Genomic DNA, 22,141 nt, shown 5'->3' on the forward strand with positions numbered 1-22,141 from the left:
AGATACGAAATTTAAATCGCATGAACTTCTCATACAGGTGCCGGAAAATTGGGCCTTGGTTGTTGGTGGTGCCTGAACACCGCAACCCCTCACAGTTACTTTGCTGGGCACAGGGACAGGCCCTGCCGTTAGAAATTAGATACGAAATTAAAGTCGCATGAACTTGTCATACAGGTGCCGGCAAATTGGGCCTTGGTTGTTGGAGGTGCCTGAACACCACAACCCCTCATAGCTACTTTTGCTCGGCACAGGGAGAGGCCCTGCCATTAGAAATTAGATATGAAATTGAAATCGCATTAACATGTCAGAAGAGTTGGGCTTTTGGTGTTGGTGGTGCCTGAACACCTTAACCCCTCGCAGTTACTCTTGCTGGGTGCAGGAACGGGCCCTGCTGGTAAGAATTCCATTCAAATTTGAAATCGTATAAACTTGTCATACAGGTCCAGAAAAATTGGGCCTTGGTTGTGGGTGGTGCCTGAACACCGCAACCCCTCACAGTTACTCTTGCTGGGCACAGGGACCGGCCCTGCCATTAGAAATTACATACGAAATTTAAATCGCATTAACTTGTCATACAAGTGCCGGAAAATTGGGCCTTGGTTGTTGGTGGTGCCTGAAGACCGCAACCCCTCACAATAACTTTTGCTGGGCATAGGGACAGGCCCTGCCCTTAGAAATTAGATACGAAATTAAAGTCGCATGAACTTGTCATACAGGTGCCGGAAAATTGGGCCTTGGTTGTTGGTGATTCCTGAACATCACAACCCCTCATAGTTACTCTTGCTGGGCACAGGGAGAGGCCCTGCCATTAGAAATTAGATATGAAATTGAAATCGCATTAACATGTCATACAGGAGGCAGAAAAATTGGGCTTTTGGTGTTGGTGGTGCCTGAACACCTTAACCCCTCGCAGTTACTCTTGCTGGGCGCAGGAACGGGCCCTACCGGTAAGAATTCCATACAAATTTGAAATCGTATGAACTTGTCATACAGGTGCAGAAAAATTGGGCCTTGGTTGTGGGCGGTGCCTGAACACCGCAACCCTTCACAGTTACTCTTGCTGTGCACAGGGACCGGCCCTGCCATTAGAAATTAGATACGAAATTTAAATCGCATTAACTTGTCATACAAGTGTCGGAAAATTGGGCCTTGGTTGTTGGTGGTGCCTGAAGACCGCAACCCCTCACAATTACTTTTGCTGGGCACAGGGACAGGCCCTGCCGTTAGAAATTAGATATGAAATTGAAATCGCATTAACGTGTCATACAGGTGCAGAAAAATTGGGCTTTTGGTGTTGGTGGTGCCTTAACCCCTCGCAGTTACTCTTGCTGGGCACAGGGACAGGCCCTGCCATTAGAAATTATATACGAGATTAAAGTCGCATGAACTTGTCATATAGGTGCTGGAAAATTGGGCCTTGGTTGTTGGTGGTGCCTGAACACCACAACCCCTCATAGTTACTCTTGCTGAACTTTTCATACAGGTGCAAAAAGGTTTGGCCTTTGTTTTTGGTGGAGCCTGAACACCGTTATCCCTCACACTTACTCTTGCTGGGTGGAGGGTACAGGTAAATGGCCTGCTGTTAAACATTACATATGAAATTTAAATTGTATGAACCTGTCATACAAGTGCAGAAAAATGAGGCCTTGGGTGTTGGTGACCTAAGCCAAAAACATTGTTGGAAGCTAGCAGAATCAAGGTTGAGGAATAGGATAGGCAGCATATGCAGTCTTCAAGGGATGGCTCACCCCTAGCAAATGTAATCATTTACATCAGCATCAGGGGCTTGATAGCTGCTGTTGATCAAGGACTGATTCACTTTGATAAAAGTCAGCTGGTCAACAGAGTCTGTGGATAGACGCACTTTTTGTCCGTCACAAAACCTCCAGCAGCACTGAATGTCCATTCGGAAAGCACGCTGGAAGCAGGACAGACCAGTAGCTCCATTGTATATTGAGCAAGTTCTGGCCAGTGGTCCATCCTCCAGACCCAGTAACCCAGTGGATGCTCAGTTGGAAACGTCTCCAAGTCTGCTCTTGCCCCTAGATAATCATGCACCATATGATGGAGACACTGCCGATGGGTTCTTAAACCTAACAGCCCTGGGTGCTGAGAACTAAAGAACTGTTTAAAGACATTGGTCAGCTGGCCGCCTTTTCCTCCGCTCCTCCTTTGACTGAACGATGCCTCAGAAACACGTCCAGAGAATGTTGACCTCCCAGTGTCTGGAAAGGTGGTACACACATTTTTGTGGCCTCCTCAAGATCTTTCATCCTCTTCTCCCTCTGCGAAGGCAGGATGAGCTCTGCAACTTTACCCTTGTAACGTGGATCAAGAAGGGTTGCCAACCAGTAATTATCCCTCTCCTTGATGGCACGAATCCTGGGGTCCTTTCGCAGGCTTTGCATAATCAGGGAGCCCATGCAACGTAAGTTGGAGAAGGCATGAGCTTCTGAGTCCTCTGGGTCACTAAGGATGACATTGACAGCAGAAACAACCTCTCCCCAACCCCTGGGGTTTCTGGGGAATCAAAACCATCCCTTGAAGACTGCTGTATGCTATCCTCTACATCCATGCTGCCGAAATCCTCCTCCTCTTCCTCCTGTGTGTTTTGTGTCACCGCAGGAATGATATCTGCATAAAGGGTGCCTTCTGAGGAAAGGAAGTCCTCCTCTTCCTCCCGCTGTTTTGCCTCAAGTGCCCTGTCCATGATTCCACGAAGCGTGTGCTCCAGCAGGTAGACTAGAGGGATAGTGTCACTGATCCATGCATCATCCCAGCTCACCATCCTTGTGGCCTTCTCAAATGGTGACAGGACGATGCATGCATCCTTTATCAAAAGCCACTGGCGTGGCAAAAAAAAGCCAAGCTCCCCTGAGCCTGCCTTGTGCCATACTCACACAGGTACTCATTGATGGCCCTCTGCTGCGTGTGCAGCCACTGCAACATTGCCAATGTTGAGTTCCACCTGGTGGGCATGTCACAAATGAGGCGGTTGGTGGGCAGGTTGAATTCCCGTTGAATATCAGAGCACGTACTTTTCTGGCCTGCCTCAGGAGATTTCGTAAGCCCGGTTATCTGTTCAGGAAACGCTGCACCACCAAATTCAGGACATGTGCCAAGCATGGAACATGTGTCAAGTGTTCCTGTCGGAGGTCAGAGAGAAGGTTGGTACGATTGTTGCATACAACCATTCCTGGCTCAAGCTGTCGTGGCATCAACCATCTCTGAGCCTGCCCCTGCAGAGCTGACAGAATCTCTGCCCTGGTGTGACTCCTAACCCCTAGATAGACCAACTAAAACACTGCATGACATCTTTTAGCCCCTTGAACGCTTAGAGAGCACTGCTGCTTCAGAGGACAATTCAGCAGAAGAGGACATAGAGGAAGAAGAAGAAGAGGAGGTGGAGTAGCCATATGTGGCAGAACCAGCACCAGCTTTTTGGAGGCGTGGTGGCAAAACAAGCTCCACCACTGAACCCTGTCCTGCATCCTTCCCAGCTACCAGCAGAGTTACCCAGTGCGCCGTGAATGAAATGTAACGTCCCTTTCCATGCCTGCTGGACCAAGAGTCAGCAGTAATGTGAACTTTCCTGCTGACTGCTCTGTCCAACGAGGTCAAAACACTACCTTTCACATGATGGTAGAGAGCTGGAATGGCCTTACGCGAAAAGAAATTCACGAAAGGGAGCAGTCTACCAGATGAAAACGCAGCAATTGTACTGCTAGCAATTTGGTGAAGCTAGCATTAAGACGCTGAGCAGGTGGATGGCTGGGACAGTATTTTTTTCTATGGTTCAGCAACTGGGGTAGTGAAATTTGCCTGCTGGTCAAATCAAGTGGCGGTGTACTGCTAGCACATTGGGTGCAAGTATCTGTGGCACTCATTTCTATACCATCATCCCTCTCAATGCAGGTTTTTGAGAAGACATGAGGTATAGTAGGGTTAGAGATCCCAGATGAGGAGCAAGGTGAAGTATGCTTGTTTTTATCTTGTGGCTCGTTCAGGTGCTGTTGCCAATGGACTGCATGGCAGGTCATCATATGTCTTGTCAAGCATGTGGTGCCCAAGCGGCTGGTGTTCTGGCCACACGTGATCCGTTTCAGACAGGTATTGAAAACAACAACGCTGCGGTCTACTGCACATGTGTTGAAAAAAGCCCACACTAATGAACTTTTGGAAGTCTGCAGGGAGTTTGCAGCAACCTGCACCTGTGGAGATCTGTGGTGTGATGCAATAGGTTAGCTACTCCTATGGCAGCCCCTGGAGCACATCCTGCCTCGTTGGAGTTGTTCCTCCTCCACCTCCCCCTCCTCCTCTATCCTGTGAGGCACCCAAGTACAGCCAGTGACCTCATCATCCCCTCCCTCCTCGTCACTGGAGCAAACTTGGTAGTATGCTGCAGCTATGGCAACATTACTGCTAGTTTCTTGTCCGTCATTGTCACCCCCTCTCTCTAGGCTCCCTTTATCAACCTGGGAAACAACATCACAGCATTCAAATTGCTGCGCATCCTCCAGCAGCATGTCACTGACACTATGATCAAATATTTAGGTGACTCCTCCGTGCATGATGGTGGGGCGACAGAAGGAGTAGCTGTGGAGAAGGAGCCTGTGGAACAGGCTGCTTTGGCAGCTGTGGGGGAAGGCAAACTAGTATGAGCCTGAGTGACAGAGGACGAGGAGGATGAGGGCGGCTTTGTTATCCACTCCACCAACGCTTCTGCATGTTGTGGCTAAATAACACGGCCAGCACCGAAAAAAAAAAAGGGCCTGCCCCACCTGCAGAGGATGCACCATGTCTATGACCACCACTTTTCACTGTGGACACTTAAGCTGCTTGCCCTCTTTTTGTGGCCTGTGAGAGTCTGCCTCTCAGCCTTTCGGACATGATGTGGATTTTGGGGGGGGTTGATAAATATATATATATATATATATATATATTGTAACAGGAGGTCAGCTGGATCTGGGAATGTAGTCACAGGAAGGAGATACATTTCTACCTGATTTAGAAAGTCCATTAATTAATTTAGGGTGTTGGCTACAGAGCTAGCCAGCAGGAAGTTGAAAGGCCTTCACCTGTTCAGAATGAGGGAGTTAAGGCTCTATAATTTGTTCAGAGAAATTCCTATTGTTTGCTGCCTCCTGTCGCTGTGTGAGCTGGGAAGAGGAGGACAGACATACGTGTACCTCCCGACGCCGTGTGGGCATGGGAGAAGGACTGCTGCCGCCTGTCGCCGTGTGGGCTGGGAGAGGGGGACAGTCGGATGTGTGCCTCCCGACAAGCTGGTGAGCATGGGAGAAGACCCCCTACAGCGATGTGAAGCTAAGGAGGGTAACCACGAGTGAAGACGTCTCAAAGGTGAGAAGACAAAGTGTTCCATGTGAAGAGTGTGAAGAGTAAAGGGACCTGTTAAATGAACTGTGTTCAATGTGAAGAATCTGAAGAGTAAAGGATCCTGTTATAAATGAACATGTGCTGTGTGAAAGAAAACAAAGGGACATGTTCAATGGACAATGTTTGTGCTGTGTGAAAAGCAAACAAATGGACATTTGAGTGTCTGCTGTAGGATCAGCAGTGTCGGCCCAACAGTAGGTTGGAAAGACTTCTTAGGTAGGTTCCAGCTGTGAGAAGGTAGCCGCCCACAGAGGCAAGGATTTATTTTGTGTTTTATTTTATTTTGGATGTTTTGCTGCATACAGCCTGGTGAAGAAAACACCATTTAATAAACCACACTGTTTGTTTGCAAGCACTTGTCGGCTATCTCTCTGTGAAAACGCACCCCCAAAGGGGTCATCCACGCCTACCACCGAGCTAATCCCTCACATATGGTGGAGGTATGCAGTGGGCAGAAGCAGCAAGATCCCTGCAAGGAAGTGCAAATGTTTGATGAACTTTGTCTGGTGCATGAGATTGCACAATCTATGTGTGCAGGAGAGAAGATCCTGACAAAAAAAAAAAAAAAGTGTTTTAAAGAGACAGCGGTCTCAAAATTATTTGATGAACTTTGTTGTGTCTGGTGCAAGTGACTGCACAAACTGTGTGTGCAGGAAAAGAGATCTTGCAAGAGAGAGAACAACTACATGTGTTGAAGAGACAGTGGTCTGAAAATTTTTTGCTGGACTGTGAAAAATTTGTTTGTGGAGTTATTGAAGATGGGGCGTTCAAAACGCCTGAAGAATGCAAAGATAGATGAAATGAGAGACCGGATTCTATGGATGGAGGGGATGTTGCCGTCTGAACCAGCCCCATCCATGCCTAAAGAGAGTCTACTAAAGAGGAAGGTTGTTGTCCCTAGCAACACTGATGAAACCGCTATGGAGACGCAGTGTGCTCAGATGAAAAGTAAACTCAAAATGGAGGAGATGTTGAAACATCTGATTATATCAAATGCAGCTCAACAGCAAGCAAATGCAGCTCAACAGCAGGCAAATGCGGATTTTCAGCAGAGCTTTGCAGCTCAACAAAAGGCTCATCAAGAGAGCATGGCAGGCTGGAAACAGAGACGCCAGCAGCCAATGGAGGCCATCGGTTTGGAGGAAACCGAGTATGTGTGCAGGGCTGAGTTGGATGCCTTGCAACGGAAAATGGAAGAAAAGGAACAAGCCTTGGAATTGCTTAAAATGGAGCATAGAAACTTGCAGGAAATGAATGAACTACTCAAGTCTCATGTGTTACAGTGGGAAGAATCCACTGCTCTTCTTTTGGTCGAGTTGCAAAAACGCAGAGAGACTATAATGGAGAAAGATACCATCCTCATGGAAAAGGAAAGTGAAATTCAGACTTTGCAGAAGCAAAGTATGGCTGATATGTTGGAGTTGCGTAATCAGCTGGAAAAAAGTCTTCAGTCTTTGGGAGCTACAAAAATAGACCTGCAGGAGTCGCAGGAACAGAATGTTGCTCTGAAAGCGACATTGTCTCTCAGCGACAAAGAGAAAAGTGAAAGAGAGGCTAAATTACTGAGTACTGTGTATGAGCTCACTACTTTGAGCAATGTGGTAGATGAATTACGTGCAGACTGTGAAAGTTGGAAAGGTGAAGCCCAACGTTTCCAGCAGCAGTTAAAGGAGAAAGAAGCCTGTGTGGCAGAATTACATTCTTATTCCCAGAAACTAGCCAATGAGGTGAAGGCTCTTATGCAGGGAAAAGGAGATTGTGAACATAAGAGGGAAAAAGTAGAGGCACAGCTTCTGGAATCGCAAGTCAAGGTGTCAGAAGGTGACCGATTGTGTGCTAAGCTGTCAGAGAAGGCAAACCGACTGCAGGTTGAGTTGGACAATGTTACAAATCAGCTTTCTCAAGCAGACAGCAAATCTAGAGAAATTGCGGAAGATTTTTCTATCTTGGAATCGCAGCTGCAAGACACGCAGGAACTCTTACAGGAAGAGAGGTGTCAAAGGCTGAGTTTTAGCACAAAGCTCAAACAAATGGAGGATGAGAAAAATGGCTTCCTGGAACAATTAAAAGAGGAGGCGGAAGAAAAGAAAAACCTATCAGAGCAAGTCGCAACATTGCAAGCTCAGATAGCGGATATGAAAAAACGCATGGAAGAAAGCGTTGGTTCATTACAGTGTGTTGAAGATGTGAAAAAGAAGTTTGATCAGATGCTTGGTGAAGAGAAGACTGTGTCTGCAAAATATGCAGAAGAACGCGACCGCGCAGAAGCGGAGGCGCGTGATAACGAGAGCAAAGCCCTGTTCTTGGCTCGCTCTTTGGAGGAAGCTCTAGAGTGTAAGGCTGAACTAGAAAGTGTTAACAAACAGCTGCGTACAGAAATGGAAGAATTGGTCAGCTCCAAGGATGATGTTGTGAAAAGCGTTCAGGAGCTAGAAAAGTCTAAGCGAGCCTTAGAACAGCAAGTAGAAGAGATGAAGATTCCGTTGCAGGAACTGGAAGAGGAATTCCAGGCAACAGAGGATCTGTCCCAAAGAGGGGATAGTGTGCCTGATGCAGTTTTTAAAAGGATCAGTGTTTTGGGGTCTGTCCTGAGTGAGCCTCAGAAATGTGATGACATGTGGCTTGAATCACCCCTTTGGAATAAACCGTTCCTTCAAAAACTTCAAGCATTGGAAAATGTATCATTAGAACTTCAGCAAACAAAGGAGCTGAGTAAGAAATGTGATGATTTCTCAGTTCAGGCTGAAAACCTAGTGGGGAAAACTAAGGCTGTTGGTGAAAACGTGAAGCAAATGAATAAGTGCCTTTCAGGGAGTGTTTCCAAAATGGAACTGGTGAAAGACGGGTGGCAGAAGTTTGATCGTGATCTTGAGATGCATTCCATGTGGAATTCAGATAGAGAAAAAGAACTAGGTGACCTTGAGCGGTCAAATAGTTCAGCAGAAAGTGCATTGAAGAAACCTGTAAAAGAATGTGTTGCAGTTCCATGCTTCTTCACTGATGCAGAGAGGAGGTCTATAATGGATACCACCCAGATCGCTGGGTTCAACTGTGTTGTTGCCTTTGACCCCTATGTTGGTGGAAGGAAAGTTGATAATCTTCTTATTGGCTACTTCTGTGAAGAGTTGGGCAAGAAATATAAACTGGATATCAAATCAAATAGTAGGCCTTTACTGCGACTCGCTCAGGAGGGCGAAATGTTTAAGAAGTTGATGAGTGCAAATGCTTCAGATCTGCCTCTGAATATAACATGTTTGGTGAATGATATTGATGTCTCTGGAAAAAGGAACAGGGGTCACTTTGAAGAAATGGGTGACAGCCTGGTGTCGCAAATGAAAAATCCTCTGCACAGCATCTTAGAGCAAGCTAAACTCAAGAAACAAAGAGTCAATGATTGTGTACAGCTGTATGGAGAAGCAACTCCAGTCACAGAGGGACGTCAAGAGTCCCTACTTGGAACAAAGCTTAGTGAAGCAGAGGTTCTCAAAGTTTTGTGGAAAACCTTTATGGATTGCAGAGAGAGGCGGCTCAAGAATGTTGAAGACATTAAGACTAGCACAATTGAGTTGCCTATGGATCACGGTCCTCCATGGTGGATTGGACAGACGGTTATGAGGGACAAGCTGTCTGACATTTATGAGAAAGCTGTCAATGAAGATGACAGAAACGAGAAGGAGCGAAATGATGCCAAAAATGCAGTTGAAGAATGTGTATATGAGATGAGAGACAAACTGTGTGGCATTTATGAGAAATCCGTCAATGAAGATGACAAAACAGTTTCATCCGGAAGCTTGAGGATAATAGGAGGCTTATCAGTGAGTCAGCAGTGCTTGACACATGCGTGCCTGGAAATCTGTGTCCCAACCCTAGGGTTGAAACAAGAGGGGGGGGTATGTAACAGGAGGTCAGCTGGATCTGGGAATGTAGTCACAGGAAGGAGATACATTTCTACCTGATTTAGAAAGTCCATTAATTAATTTAGGGTGTTGGCTACAGAGCTAGCCAGCAGGAAGTTGAAAGGCCTTCACCTGTTCAGAATGAGGGAGTTAAGGCTCTATAATTTGTTCAGAGAAATTCCTATTGTTTGCTGCCTCCTGTCGCTGTGTGAGCTGGGAAGAGGAGGACAGACATACGTGTACCTCCCGACGCCGTGTGGGCATGGGAGAAGGACTGCTGCCGCCTGTCGCCGTGTGGGCTGGGAGAGGGGGACAGTCGGATGTGTGCCTCCCGACAAGCTGGTGAGCATGGGAGAAGACCCCCTACAGCGATGTGAAGCTAAGGAGGGTAACCACGAGTGAAGACGTCTCAAAGGTGAGAAGACAAAGTGTTCCATGTGAAGAGTGTGAAGAGTAAAGGGACCTGTTAAATGAACTGTGTTCAATGTGAAGAATCTGAAGAGTAAAGGATCCTGTTATAAATGAACATGTGCTGTGTGAAAGAAAACAAAGGGACATGTTCAATGGACAATGTTTGTGCTGTGTGAAAAGCAAACAAATGGACATTTGAGTGTCTGCTGTAGGATCAGCAGTGTCGGCCCAACAGTAGGTTGGAAAGACTTCTTAGGTAGGTTCCAGCTGTGAGAAGGTAGCCGCCCACAGAGGCAAGGATTTATTTTGTGTTTTATTTTATTTTGGATGTTTTGCTGCATACAGCCTGGTGAAGAAAACACCATTTAATAAACCACACTGTTTGTTTGCAAGCACTTGTCGGCTATCTCTCTGTGAAAACGCACCCCCAAAGGGGTCATCCACGCCTACCACCGAGCTAATCCCTCACAATATATATATATATATATATATACTGCACTGCTAATACAGTATATACTGCACTGCTGATATGTAATGAACTGACCGATAGATACTGAATGGCCTAATATGAAAGTGCTATATATATATATATATAGAGAGAGAGAGAGACTTGCCTGAGCGGTGTTATCTCTCTTCTTTGTCCAATCATAGCAGAGATGATGGTCAGGTTGCATGCTTTGGCCAATCACATAATGCACTGCACGCGCCGCAGTGCATTATGGATGCGGGCGCTCGAATTTTCCGCAAAGAAGCACATTTGTTGGTCAATCGATGAATGGGCGCACAGCCCATGTTCGAGGCGAACTAACATTTGTCTCGAACTCAAAGCTCACCCTAGTGAAGATCTAGATAGAAGAGAGAGAATCCAAGCCTGTGGATTACAATACAAGAGGCTCCCTGTTGTTTCATTCAACTTGTATCTTGCTATACATTTATTTAGTTAACTCTATGTATTTAAAATGTAGTAGATCTGGAAATCTTGTAATGTTTGAAAAGCAGTATAAATATAAATTCTCCTTTAGACCTTTGAATCCTAGGTAGCTAAGCCAGTTTTTAAAATGGTCACATGTACCAATAAAATACATGGTGCAGAACATATCCTGTATGTTCCTACAGTACATTAAAATGATACATAGCTATATAATAGATCTACAGTGTGTGTGTGTATATATATATATTTATATATAACACACACATACACACACACACACACACACACATACATATATATATATATACATACATACATACATACATATACACACACACACACACTGCTCAAAAGAAATAAAAACACATCAGATCTCAATGGTGATAAAGATCATGCTGGATATCTATACTGATATGGCTGGGTAAAGTGTTAGGAATGAAAGGATGCAACATTGTTTGATGGAAATGAAAATTATCAACCTACAGAGGGCTGAATTCAAAGACTCCCCAAAAATCAAAGTGAAAAATGATGCAGGAGGCTAGTCAACTTTGCTGAAATTTCATTGCAGCAATTCAAAATGGTAGTTTGTATGGCCCCCACGTGCTTGTGTGCATGCCTGACATCATCTGGGCATGCTCCTAATGAGATGACAGATGGTGCTCTGGGGTATTTCCTCCCAGATCTGGACCAGGACATCACTGAGCTCCTGAACAGACTGAGGTGCAACCCGGTGGCGCCGGATGGATGGAAACATAATGTCCCAGATGTGTTCTATTGGATTTAGGTCAGGCGAGCATGGAAGCCATTCAATGGCATCAATTCCTTCTTCCTCCAGGGACTGGCTGCATATTCACGCCACTTGAGGCCGGGCATTATCGTGCACCAGGAGGAACCCAGGAGCCATTGCACCAGAATAGGTTCTGACAATGGGTCCAAGGATTTTATCCTGATACCTAATGGCAGTCAGGATGCCATTGTCTAGCCTGTAGAGGTCTGTGTGTCCCTCCATGGATATACCTTCCCAGACCATCACTGACCCACCACCAAACCAGTCATGCTAAATGATGTTATAGGCAGCATAACATTCTCCATGGCTTCTCCAGACCCTTTCACGTCTGTAACATGTGCTCAGGGTGAACCTGCTCTCATTTGTGAATATCACAGGGCACCAGTGGTGGACTTGAAAATTCTGGTGTTCAATGGCAAATGCCAATCGAGCTCCATGGTGCCGAGCAGTGAGCACAGGGTCCACTAGCGGATGTCGAGCCCTTAGGGCACCCTCGTGAACTCTGTTTCTGATTGTTTGGTTAGAGACATTCACACCAGTGGCCTGCTGGAGGTCATTTTGCAGGGCTCTGGCAGTGCTCACCCTGTTCCTTCTTTCACAAAGGAGCAGATACCAGTCCTGCTAAAGGGCTAAGGACCTTCTACTGCCTTGTCCAGCTCCTAGAGTAACTGCCGGTCTCTTGGAATCTCCTCCATGCTCTTGAGACTGTGCTGGCAGACACAGCAAAACTTTCTGACGATGGCACATTTTGATGTGCCATCCTGGAGGAGTTGGACTGCCTGTGCAACATCTAAACATCTATAGGGTCCAGTTATTGCCTCATGCTACTAATAGGGACACTGACCCTAACCAAAGGCAAAACTAGTGAAAAACAGTCAGAAAAGATTAGTAGGGAACAAAAATCCCAGTAGTTTTCACCTGTAAAACCATCACTGTTTTGGAGGTCATTTCATTGTTGCCCATCGAATGCACCTGTTAATTTCATTAACACCAAAGCAGCTGAAACTGATTAACAACCCCCTCTGCTACTTAACTGACCAGATCAATATCCCAGGAGTTTAATTTAATTGATGCTATACTCTGTTTAAAAAGTGTTCCTTTAATTATTTTTGAGCAGTGTATGTATAAAGTATACTGTATATACATACACATACATTTGATAGAACAGAAAACTAAAATTTATAAAGGTTGTTTTTTCCTGCGCTATGGAGCCAAAACAAAAAAAACCTTAGTTGCAGCTGCTCATCACCATGTGAACATTGGAAACAAAAATTAAAACACAGCGCAATAAAGGGGAGAAAACAATCTTATATAAATATGGGTAGATATACCTGTGAAAATATATATAAAACAAAATAAATCCTCTTACCAAAAAATTGCATGCACTCAATAAACGTGGTGCAATAGTAAAGTGCAACACTGGTGATAAAATTGCCCCCAAAATATATATACATATAATAAATAACCAATGTCCCAATCAAAACACAGTCCGAATCAGCAAGTAGCCAGTGAAGAAATGTGAACCGTGCTCTGTGCCGTCTTCCTAGTGTTACTAGAGCATTATCACGGATACATCTTTGATAACGCCCACGAGCAGGGGCGAAACACGTTGACACGATTTCCGGCTGACAAGAGAACCAATGGCGTCACTTCCGGTAACCAGGTGCAACGCAATACAGGGAAGTGCATACCCGTAGCGGCCACAGGACTACCGGACACCCCTGACACACTACTAGCGATTTTTGCAGCATTTAACTGTAAGTGCAATTTTGGCTTTTTAAACAAACGTCTTTTAACGGTATCACGCTATGAAGATTGTTTCTTTTCTGCCATCTATGTACTAATGTCCACTGGGGAGACCCACATCAAGCCCATCCACCGCTGGTGGGATCAGGAATAAAGTATCCACCAGGCCAACCAGTGCCCAAGTACACCAGACCCTAAGCCTGAATGACCCATATGCAGTACTGCTAAGGGGTCCACACAGTACCGTGAGTGAATTTGTAATTGGAAGCGCACCTTCACTTACATCACTGGGTTTGTTTGAATTGTCACTAAGTAACACTAGGAAGACGGCACAGAGCACGGTTCACATTTCTTCACTGGCTACTTGCTGATTCGGACTGTGTTTGAATTGGGACATTGGTTATTTATTATATGTATATATATTTTGGGGGGCAATTTTATCACCAGTGTTGCACTTTACTATTGCACCATGTTTATTGAGTTTATGCAATTTTTTGGTAAGGCAATTTATTTTATTTTATATATATTTTCACAGGTATATCTACCCATATTTATATAAGATTGTTTTCTCCCGTTTATTGCGCTGTTTTACTTTTTGTTTCCAAAGAAAACTAAAATTACTTGAAATGATACAAATTTTAAAAGAGAAGTGGAAAAAAAAGTAATATGCACCTAGATGGATGCAGTATCAGTCTCTAAGACTGCCCCCTCTAAGACCAAGAAAGCGCTCAAAGACTGCTGACCATTCAGTTCAGTGAGCAGAAGGCTGGTTACTCTTTGCTCTGCCCCTCCAGCAATCACTGGAGCACTGGAGGAGAGGGGGCGGGAGTGACTGGCTTGAGCTCTCAGTGGCGTGCTGAGAGGCCGAGCCAGCTGCATTATATACCTCTTTCCACATAAGAACGGGTAATGGGATCTGTCAAAATGCCATCATGGGGATGAATTACTAAGGTAAAATTAGACTGTTCACTTTGCAAGGGAAGCTGCACTTTGCAAGGGAATTTTTCCCAGCATTTAGTGAATGTAGCAAAGTTTCACATTGCAATACCTAATCACGAGTAAGAAAAAAAAAAGAAATAAAAAAAAGGATTTTTGCTTGCACATGATTGGATGATGGAAAGCAACATAATTTAAACTTATACACTAAGCTTTGGGAAAGTTTTCTTTGTAACATTTTTACCTTTAGCAAATTAAACGCACAAGGTAAAACAAGATGGCACTGGAAAGTACATTTTCAAAATCAGATTTTGTCCTACCTGGATAATAGGTATCCTGGGAATTTTCAATCTCCAAAGATTCAAGAGTGGACATCTTAAGAATCAAGCCTTGTTCGTCCGCATTCAAATGTGTGTCATTTATAACCAGTTTCCTGAATGATGTTAAGAACTGCCTAATTGCTGGGGCAATGTGACTTGAAAGATCTCTGCAGTTTTTCAGTTGGAGTTCAATGTGGTCAGATATGGAGAAAAGAATCTCAAATTTCTTGCAGTTTTGTGGAGAAATGTTTTCACTGTTAATACCATTCACTTGCACTTTAAGGACAGTAGCTTTGTGTCCCTTTAATGACATAAAAGGGCGAATTACTGAGTCGCATATCTCAATTTGTTTGGGAAAAAATGATAAAAATTTATTTGAGTCATATTTCTCTTGGTTATCTTGTAGTGTCTTTGCAGGGGAAAAAAATGCTGAAGAGTAATCATCTTCCACTGTTGGAATTTCATATTTTTCATAACAGTGTTGGACTTTGTCCTTTTTTTCTATGCAAGACAAACTAAAGGAGACAGAGCTGAACAAATGCACACATTCAGGGTAATATTCTATGAAATTTAGGATACTCTCAGAAGATCTTTTGTTGAAATTACTTAAAGAAAACGACATTGGTTTCCCAGCAAGAAACTTCATGATTACTGGGGTACATTCGGATAGACATTGACTTTCAAGTGCTGCCTCTATAGCAAATTTCATCAATCGACCCAGGCAAACCCAGCTAGCATTTTCAATCATGACTCCCTGAGCTATCAAAATAAAAACATCTTCTTCAATTTCAAGGTCTGGATGCCGTTGTAGATGTTCGGTACTATCCAGATGGCAATCCAGCGCCTCAGGGTCGTCATACAGGGTGAACAAATAAGAAATTATCTTCTTTGTTGCCTTTACAGAAAACCTGGTGGCATATTTCAGAAGATAGCTATAACGCCCTATGAGTTTGAGAAAAGTGTTCACCTGCTTAAGGTAATTGAGACCTTTGTCAAGAACTATTTGGTCTTCTGACTCTAACATCTCACTCAGTCTCTTTCCAGCAAGAAACTCCTGGAAAGAGGGATCAAAAAACGTATATGTTGGCTGGAGCCTCTGCGCTGTGAATTTGCTCAAAAGTCCATATTTAATGGCTTCATCACCGCTGACACCAGCTTCTCTTAGGTCATCATCTGAAAACTGAAATTTTGACTGAAAAAGACCCTTGAGGGCAAGTTCTCCACATGAAGATACCTGTGAGCTCACCACTTCAGTTTCACAAGGAAACTTTAGCATGCTGTATCTTAAAAATGTTTTAAAAAGATTTGTGGCACACAATTTATTGTAATGAGGATGACTCATCCATGTGGAACACTGAGCGAGAACCATAACAGGGGTTTGGAAAATGGGAGTAAGGTTTTTAGGTGTTTTTAGATACACTACAAATGACTTCACAAATTCAATGTAATGTGAAAAGAGGTTTTTGAGTAAGTAAATAGAGCTATATAAGGGAAATGTTTGGATACTCAGAATAGTACTTGCATGCTGTCGCAGCTTCCATGACTTGTCAGTGGTCACAGTAATTGCCAAACTTAATCTGTTCCAAGGGTTCTTCAGCAAAAGTTCTTCTATTGCTTCAGGAACGAAGCCCGCCATGCCATAGTCATCAAGGAGGAACAATACCCTATTCTTTATTTGCTTTAAAATTTGTTCCAGGTTATTTTCAGAGAGAGATGCTGTGGATCCAATCAGTTGCTTGCAGACAATGTCATGCAGTGATTGCTGTGTCTCATTTGATGAGGATGATGCAGAGATATAAAACACAAGGCTGAACCTGTTGAGTATAGGACATTTCCCTGAGGCCCAGAGAATAGCAATCTTCTTGAGCAATGCTGTCTTCCCACTGCCAGCTTCTCCTTCTATCATAGTAATGTCCCCCAGTTCTGATAGGATGTCTGGTAATGTGAGCTGCATCATTGGCTGATTTCTGGTGTTCTTCAACACAACAGAGATATCTGCAAAGAGTGATCTCAGATCTATGGTAAGTAAATCTCCAAATGGGGATACCTCACAGAAACTAGAATCACTATACTTTTCAACGAGCTGCTTTTGCAAAGTTTCCACCTCTTTGAACAGCAAAGCATTTGAATTTGTTTCTGAAAACAAATATGTATAAAAATGTTATTGAGACCTGAAATTAGTTTGAACGGAGATGATAAACTGTATACAGCAACATATGAATTATTCAAACAATTTTTAGATGTAATGCAACAATGAATCTCCTAAGAATATTCCTATTTTTACAAAAACTAAATTTTTGCCTGTTCATGAAGGGGTAATATAGGGTGAATATTGCTTGGCCCGTAAGTGATTTATAATGCACAGACATGTATCACTGCCCAATAAAATATTTTAAATATGCACATATTATTTGGTCATGTGTGGCATCTCACTAGAACATATCATGGGGCGAGATAGAGTGTAGAGACAAATTGAGTTTGCCTAGTATAGAGACCTATGTGGCCAATTGTAAATTACAAGTGGTCATCAGCCATCCTATGGCCCAGCAGGTATTCCCACTTGGGCCTGTAGTTGCATAGAGAGCCACCGCAACCAAATTCACTAGTAACAAAAAAAGGGAGAGGAAGGAGCCGGAGAGACTGTTCCTAAAAAGAGGTTGCATGAAGGGATGCTCACAAATGCTATTCAAAAATAATATAACTTTATTGAAAAACAGGGCATAATATAACATGTAAAGAAAGGCCCCAAAATGTTAGGGGTCATGATACACATAGACGGATCAAGTGCAGTGAAAAAAAGCGAGATAGAGTGTAAACTGATTGGGGAGTTGGCAGGTATAGTAGGCAGAGAGGGAGCACATTGTGGGAACGGTGAATGGCAGAGAAGAAGAAGGCCAAAAGTAGATGATTATTGATGGTCAAATTAGAGAGCAGGCAGATTGTTCACTGATAAAACAGATTGGAAAGTGAAAGAATGGAGGCACAGAGAAAAAGGTCATGGATTGGAAGAGGAAAGAGAATGCTTCGGGATCAAATTGTAGATAGAGTATAGGGGATGCTAAGTGTGATTTTATCATTGACCATTGGGTAAATACGTACAGTGCATCTGAGCATGGTTGGGAGAAGAGAAGAGGAGTAGCTGAGAGTGCTGGTGGGGGACCCCAGAAGAGGAGGTTTGGGCTGCTCTGTGCAAACTGTTATGTAAGTATAACATCTATTTTATTTTAATATCATAAAACTTAAGGTCACCACTCAAGCTCCTGTAAGTCCAACTGGTGTTTCCTGCAAAGGGTGCTGGCTGGGCAGGAATCTACAGTACCTTCTCACATACTATGGATATGCATAGAGAAAGGTCCCAAACACCGCACACCTAGCACAGCCATTAGAAAACAGGTGGAAGCAGCCTCAGCCAGCTTGATTAATGCCACGACCCTAATGCATTTCACACCATCCACGGGGCTTAATCATGGACCTCCGTTAGGGGCGTGGCTTTGGATATAGCTGGCTGAGGCTGCTTTTACCTGTTTACTAATGGCTGTGCTTACTGTGCTGTGTTTAGGACCTTTCTCTATGCATATCCATCTATTTTATTTTACTTTAAAGGTTCCTTGAAATAAAAACCAAATACTGGATGGGGGTAAGTTTGAATAAAAAATGCCCTCTTACCTAGTTGACTGTCCATAATACTTGTGAACGATGTACCCTAAAAGATCATTAACATTTCATATGAGAAACATGGTATACAGTATAATTAGTACATATTGAACCATACTTGATACTTTTATTAATTTATGTAAAGCCAGAAGGAAAAAACTGTTGCTGTAACTGCCTAAAAAGCATTAGCTGGATTTGCTTTGTCCTTAATTTATTCATCAAGTCCATCTGCTTGTGTATCTAAAACGTGCCTATCCCTAGATTGACAATGCTGCTGTTAAAGGGTGACTCAGTTGCTCCTCTGTAGAATTAGGCCACCCTAACAGGAAGTGTGTTACTGGCTGGGTCACCAGAAAGCCTAACAAAAACTAATGCAGCCACAACATTTTCAGCTGAAGGAAGTTTAGCTAAAAAATACATTTTTCCCAACAGTTTTAGTTACACAATTTACCTGTAATGAAGTACTGTATGTTCCACAATATTTAGGCTGCTGGATTCTGTAGAAATCTTCACGACAGGACTGCTATGTCCTATATCTTTCTGCTGCCGAACTTCCGGCACTGTGAGGATTAACAGCTTTGGGTCTCTGGGCTCAGCTGCAGTAAAAACGATCCAATGGGGAAACTTTCCTTCCTGCTCTCTCCTCCATTGAAAAAAGTTCCTTCCCTGATTACACTGTCTCTAACATGATTTTTGACTGGGGAAAGAGAATCTTGTGACTGATCAGACTCGCCTCCCATTCAGACTCGCCCCCCATTCACAGATCATGTTACAGGCAGCAAAATATTTCATTTCAGTTTCATTTCATTTTATTGGATCATTAAAAGAGATATACAGTAATTTTTTTTATTTTTTGGGAGAAAAGGTCCTAAGCTTTCCCCAAAATATCTCCCTATATATTATCATATTCAATTGTGATATCTGGTCATTCTTACTTAATCTACTGTATTTTGTTAGTGGGATGGAGATGAGATGAGATGAGATAAAATGGTTAAAATTACCATCAGTTTTTGAACTTTAAAAGAGACACATGATGTATTTATCAAGAAATGGTAAATCTAGGATAGGCAAAAAATAATTCCATACCGTAAATCCTTCAAATTTTCTGTAATTTTGAGTATACTGATGTACGTCTTCTTTAGATTTCTTGCTCAGCAGAAATTCACACCTTAAAAAATAAATAGATTTTTTTATGTTCATTCCTTTTAGTAGGCAGTAATTTAAGTACTTCTAGGGGTAGCTGCAACTGTTTTCTGGGGTTGCTTAACAGAAAATTACTGACATTTAAATTTAGAAATATACTTTAAACACTTTTTCTTTATCGTACATCGCAGTCGCAGGATAGAGAGAAGGGAGAAGGCCAACATAATTACTATCTGGGTTATGCACCACCTATAGGTGAATGGACACTGGCAGGTCAATCAAACATGAAGTCCTCCCCTATATACCCCTCCTATACAGGAATTATCTCAGTTTTTTCACCAGTGTCTGTAAGGTGATGGTCACTGACAGACCCGTCAAATATCTGTCTGATTTTATGCTATGGCGTCTCCATCTCTCATTTTATGACTATGATGCACGCCGAGTTTATTTGAATTGGCTTCTGCTGTGAGACATTGCAAGGTCTTCAGGCTCCCTTTGAAAACAACATCCATCATCAGATTGCCCTTTGAGTTAAATGCTGAGTCCTCACTGGTATCTGGTAAGGAGTATACTGTATATACTGGTGGCGGACCACTATAGGGGTGAGTCTCTCCTCTCTGTACCCCTCACTGTGTGGAGGCTTAACATCCTGCACTCGCTGCACATTCTTCCTTTCAAGTTGGATGGTGATATACAGCATACACTTATTTGTTTTCTGGTAAGAAGTATACATACAGGTTGTGATACTAGCACAGCGGTGATCGCAACATCTCCCCACACTTACCTATTTGTGAAGGCGCAATACTCTGTATTCTTTGTGAGTGCATCTTTTGGCCTCTTCTATTTTTACTTATTGTTTGTTGGTTTTATGCTCTGGCGCCTATTTTTTTCATTTCATGCTAATGGCGATATATGGTGACTGTGTCTTTACCTGAGCTGATCTGACAGTATCACTACGAGAAATCAAGTGGTCCTTATCGAAGCAGTTCCCAGTATTTGAACTATCTACAGGCTCACCATAACTTGCTGTGTGCGATCAGTCTATGGGCGTAATACTCACCAGTTTCTGGTAAGCAGAACACTTATCGGTTGTGGATTTATTCAGTTTGGATATTTCAATCTATTTGTTTCTTACCCGTGGATGGAATTTTTGAACTATTCACTCAATTTTTATTGGACATTTCTATTACACCAATTTATGTTTGTTTTTTCTGATTAATTCTCTTATTCACTTTTAGTTTATCTAATCACTTAGCGCAATTTGTTTATATTTATGTTTTTGGAGTGCTGTCACACTTGAAGTTGCCCCTTACCTATTTATTGTTAGCACTAGTGCGGTTATATCTATTTTTTATTTTTAGACCCGGACAGGGACAAAAAGTAGGCCTGGGCATTTTAGACTAAGCAGCCCATACCAGGTGCGAATAGACAACTCATGCCCCCCCTCCCCACTAGGAGATCACAAGGCCCCCTGTGTCAAAGCTCACACTCAAGCCACACCCACAGAAAGCCCCATCTATATATTGCAGCTAAGCTACACAGAGGGGACATTAAAATATTAACTTCAGCATAGCCTGCTGGAAGTTCCTGTCTTTTTTTCCCATAGAAGCTGCTTGGCACTTCCAGATTTAAAGATTCAGCCATCTTTATGATGCAACCAGGGGAGTTCTATGCAGTGGGCCTGTGGGACTGAGAAGAATATGAGAAACTCCTATTAGAACCTAATAGTGGAAGAGGGGGTGGAGGGATAGAGGCAGATGGGGAAGGGGGAAGAGAGATAGGACTAGGAGAGAGAGAGAGAGAGAGAGAGAGAGAGAGAGAGAGATGGGAAGATGGGAAGATGGGAAAGTAGGAGAAGTAGGAAAGAGATGGAGGAAGAGGAAAGAGGGAGGTGAAAGGGGGTGAGAGAGAGGGACAGAGAGGGGGTGGGGGGTGAGAGAGAGGAGGGAAGAGAGAGGGGAGAGAGTGAGGGAGTTAGAGAGGGGTGAGAGAGTGAGGTGGGTGAGAGAAAGAGAAAGAGAGGGGGTGAGAAAGAGAGAGGGGTTGAGAGAGGAGAGAGAGAGAGGGGGGTGAGAGAGAGAAATGGGTGAGAGAGAAAGGGGGTGAGAGAGAGAGAGAAATAGGGGGGGGTGAGAAAGAGAGAGGGGTTGAGAGAGGAGGGTGAGAGAGAGGGGAGGTGAGAGAGCAAAGGTGAAAGTGAGAGAGGAGAGGTGAGAGAGAAAGAAGGGGGTGAGAGAGAGAGGGAGAGAGAAACGGGTGAGAGAGAGTGAGGGGGTGAGAGAAAGAGAGAGGGGGGAAATAGTAGAGAGGAGGGGTGAGAGGTAGGAAGAGAGAGAAGGGGGGTGAGAGAGGAGAGTTAGAGAGAGAGGGAGCGAGGGGGGAAATAGAGAAAGGGGAAGAGATCGAGGAGGAGTGAGAGAGAAGGGGAGTGAGAGAGAGAGAGGAGGCGAGGGAGGTGAGAGAGAAGGGGAGTGAGAGAGAGGGAGAAAGAGGTGGAGAGAGAGGGGAGGGGGTGAGAGGGAAATGGGGAGGAGAGAAGGAGGGTAGAGAGAGAGAGGAGGGGTAAGGAATGAAGAGAGAGAGGGGATCGGTATGTCTGCTATTCACAATTTTGGCAAGTCCCAGCATTATATGAAGTATAGTGCATCCCCCACCCACACAGGTCTCCTCTCAGTGCCCAGTGTGGCCTCTCTCCAGTCCATATAGAAGGCAGGCTGTCACACTCCGGTTCTCAGCTGCTCTTACCAGTCCAGGAAGTGTCGCTCTCCTCCCCAGGCTCTCTCGGTCCCTCTCTCTCTTCTCAGGGCGGGACCCAGAGCCAGCTGACTTCATCAATCCCATTGTTAAATCCATCCTGCCCTATCCACCAGGAGCCTCTCATAGGTCTCCCTACTGGCCCCGGACCTCGGCCTGAGTGCCT

At 43.9% G+C, this 22,141-nt stretch overlaps 1 protein-coding gene across 1 annotated transcript in view; it reads right to left on the minus strand.

Moving 5' to 3' along the window:
- The window catches only part of LOC309555193 (baculoviral IAP repeat-containing protein 1-like), a 110,000-nt gene that overhangs the window by 51,666 nt on the left and 36,193 nt on the right, over positions 1-22,141 (minus strand). The window contains exons 3-5 of the mRNA XM_082257049.1: positions 19,165-19,246; positions 18,091-18,127; positions 14,425-16,560 (exon numbers count right to left, since the gene is read on the minus strand). Coding sequence (XP_082113175.1) covers positions 14,425-16,560; positions 18,091-18,127; positions 19,165-19,246 — 2,255 coding nt within the window. The remainder of the gene's footprint in view (positions 1-14,424; positions 16,561-18,090; positions 18,128-19,164; positions 19,247-22,141) is intronic.

This window comes from Pelophylax lessonae (assembly GCF_965119305.1).
Source record: "Pelophylax lessonae genome assembly, chromosome: 1".
NCBI lineage: Eukaryota > Metazoa > Chordata > Amphibia > Anura > Ranidae > Pelophylax > Pelophylax lessonae.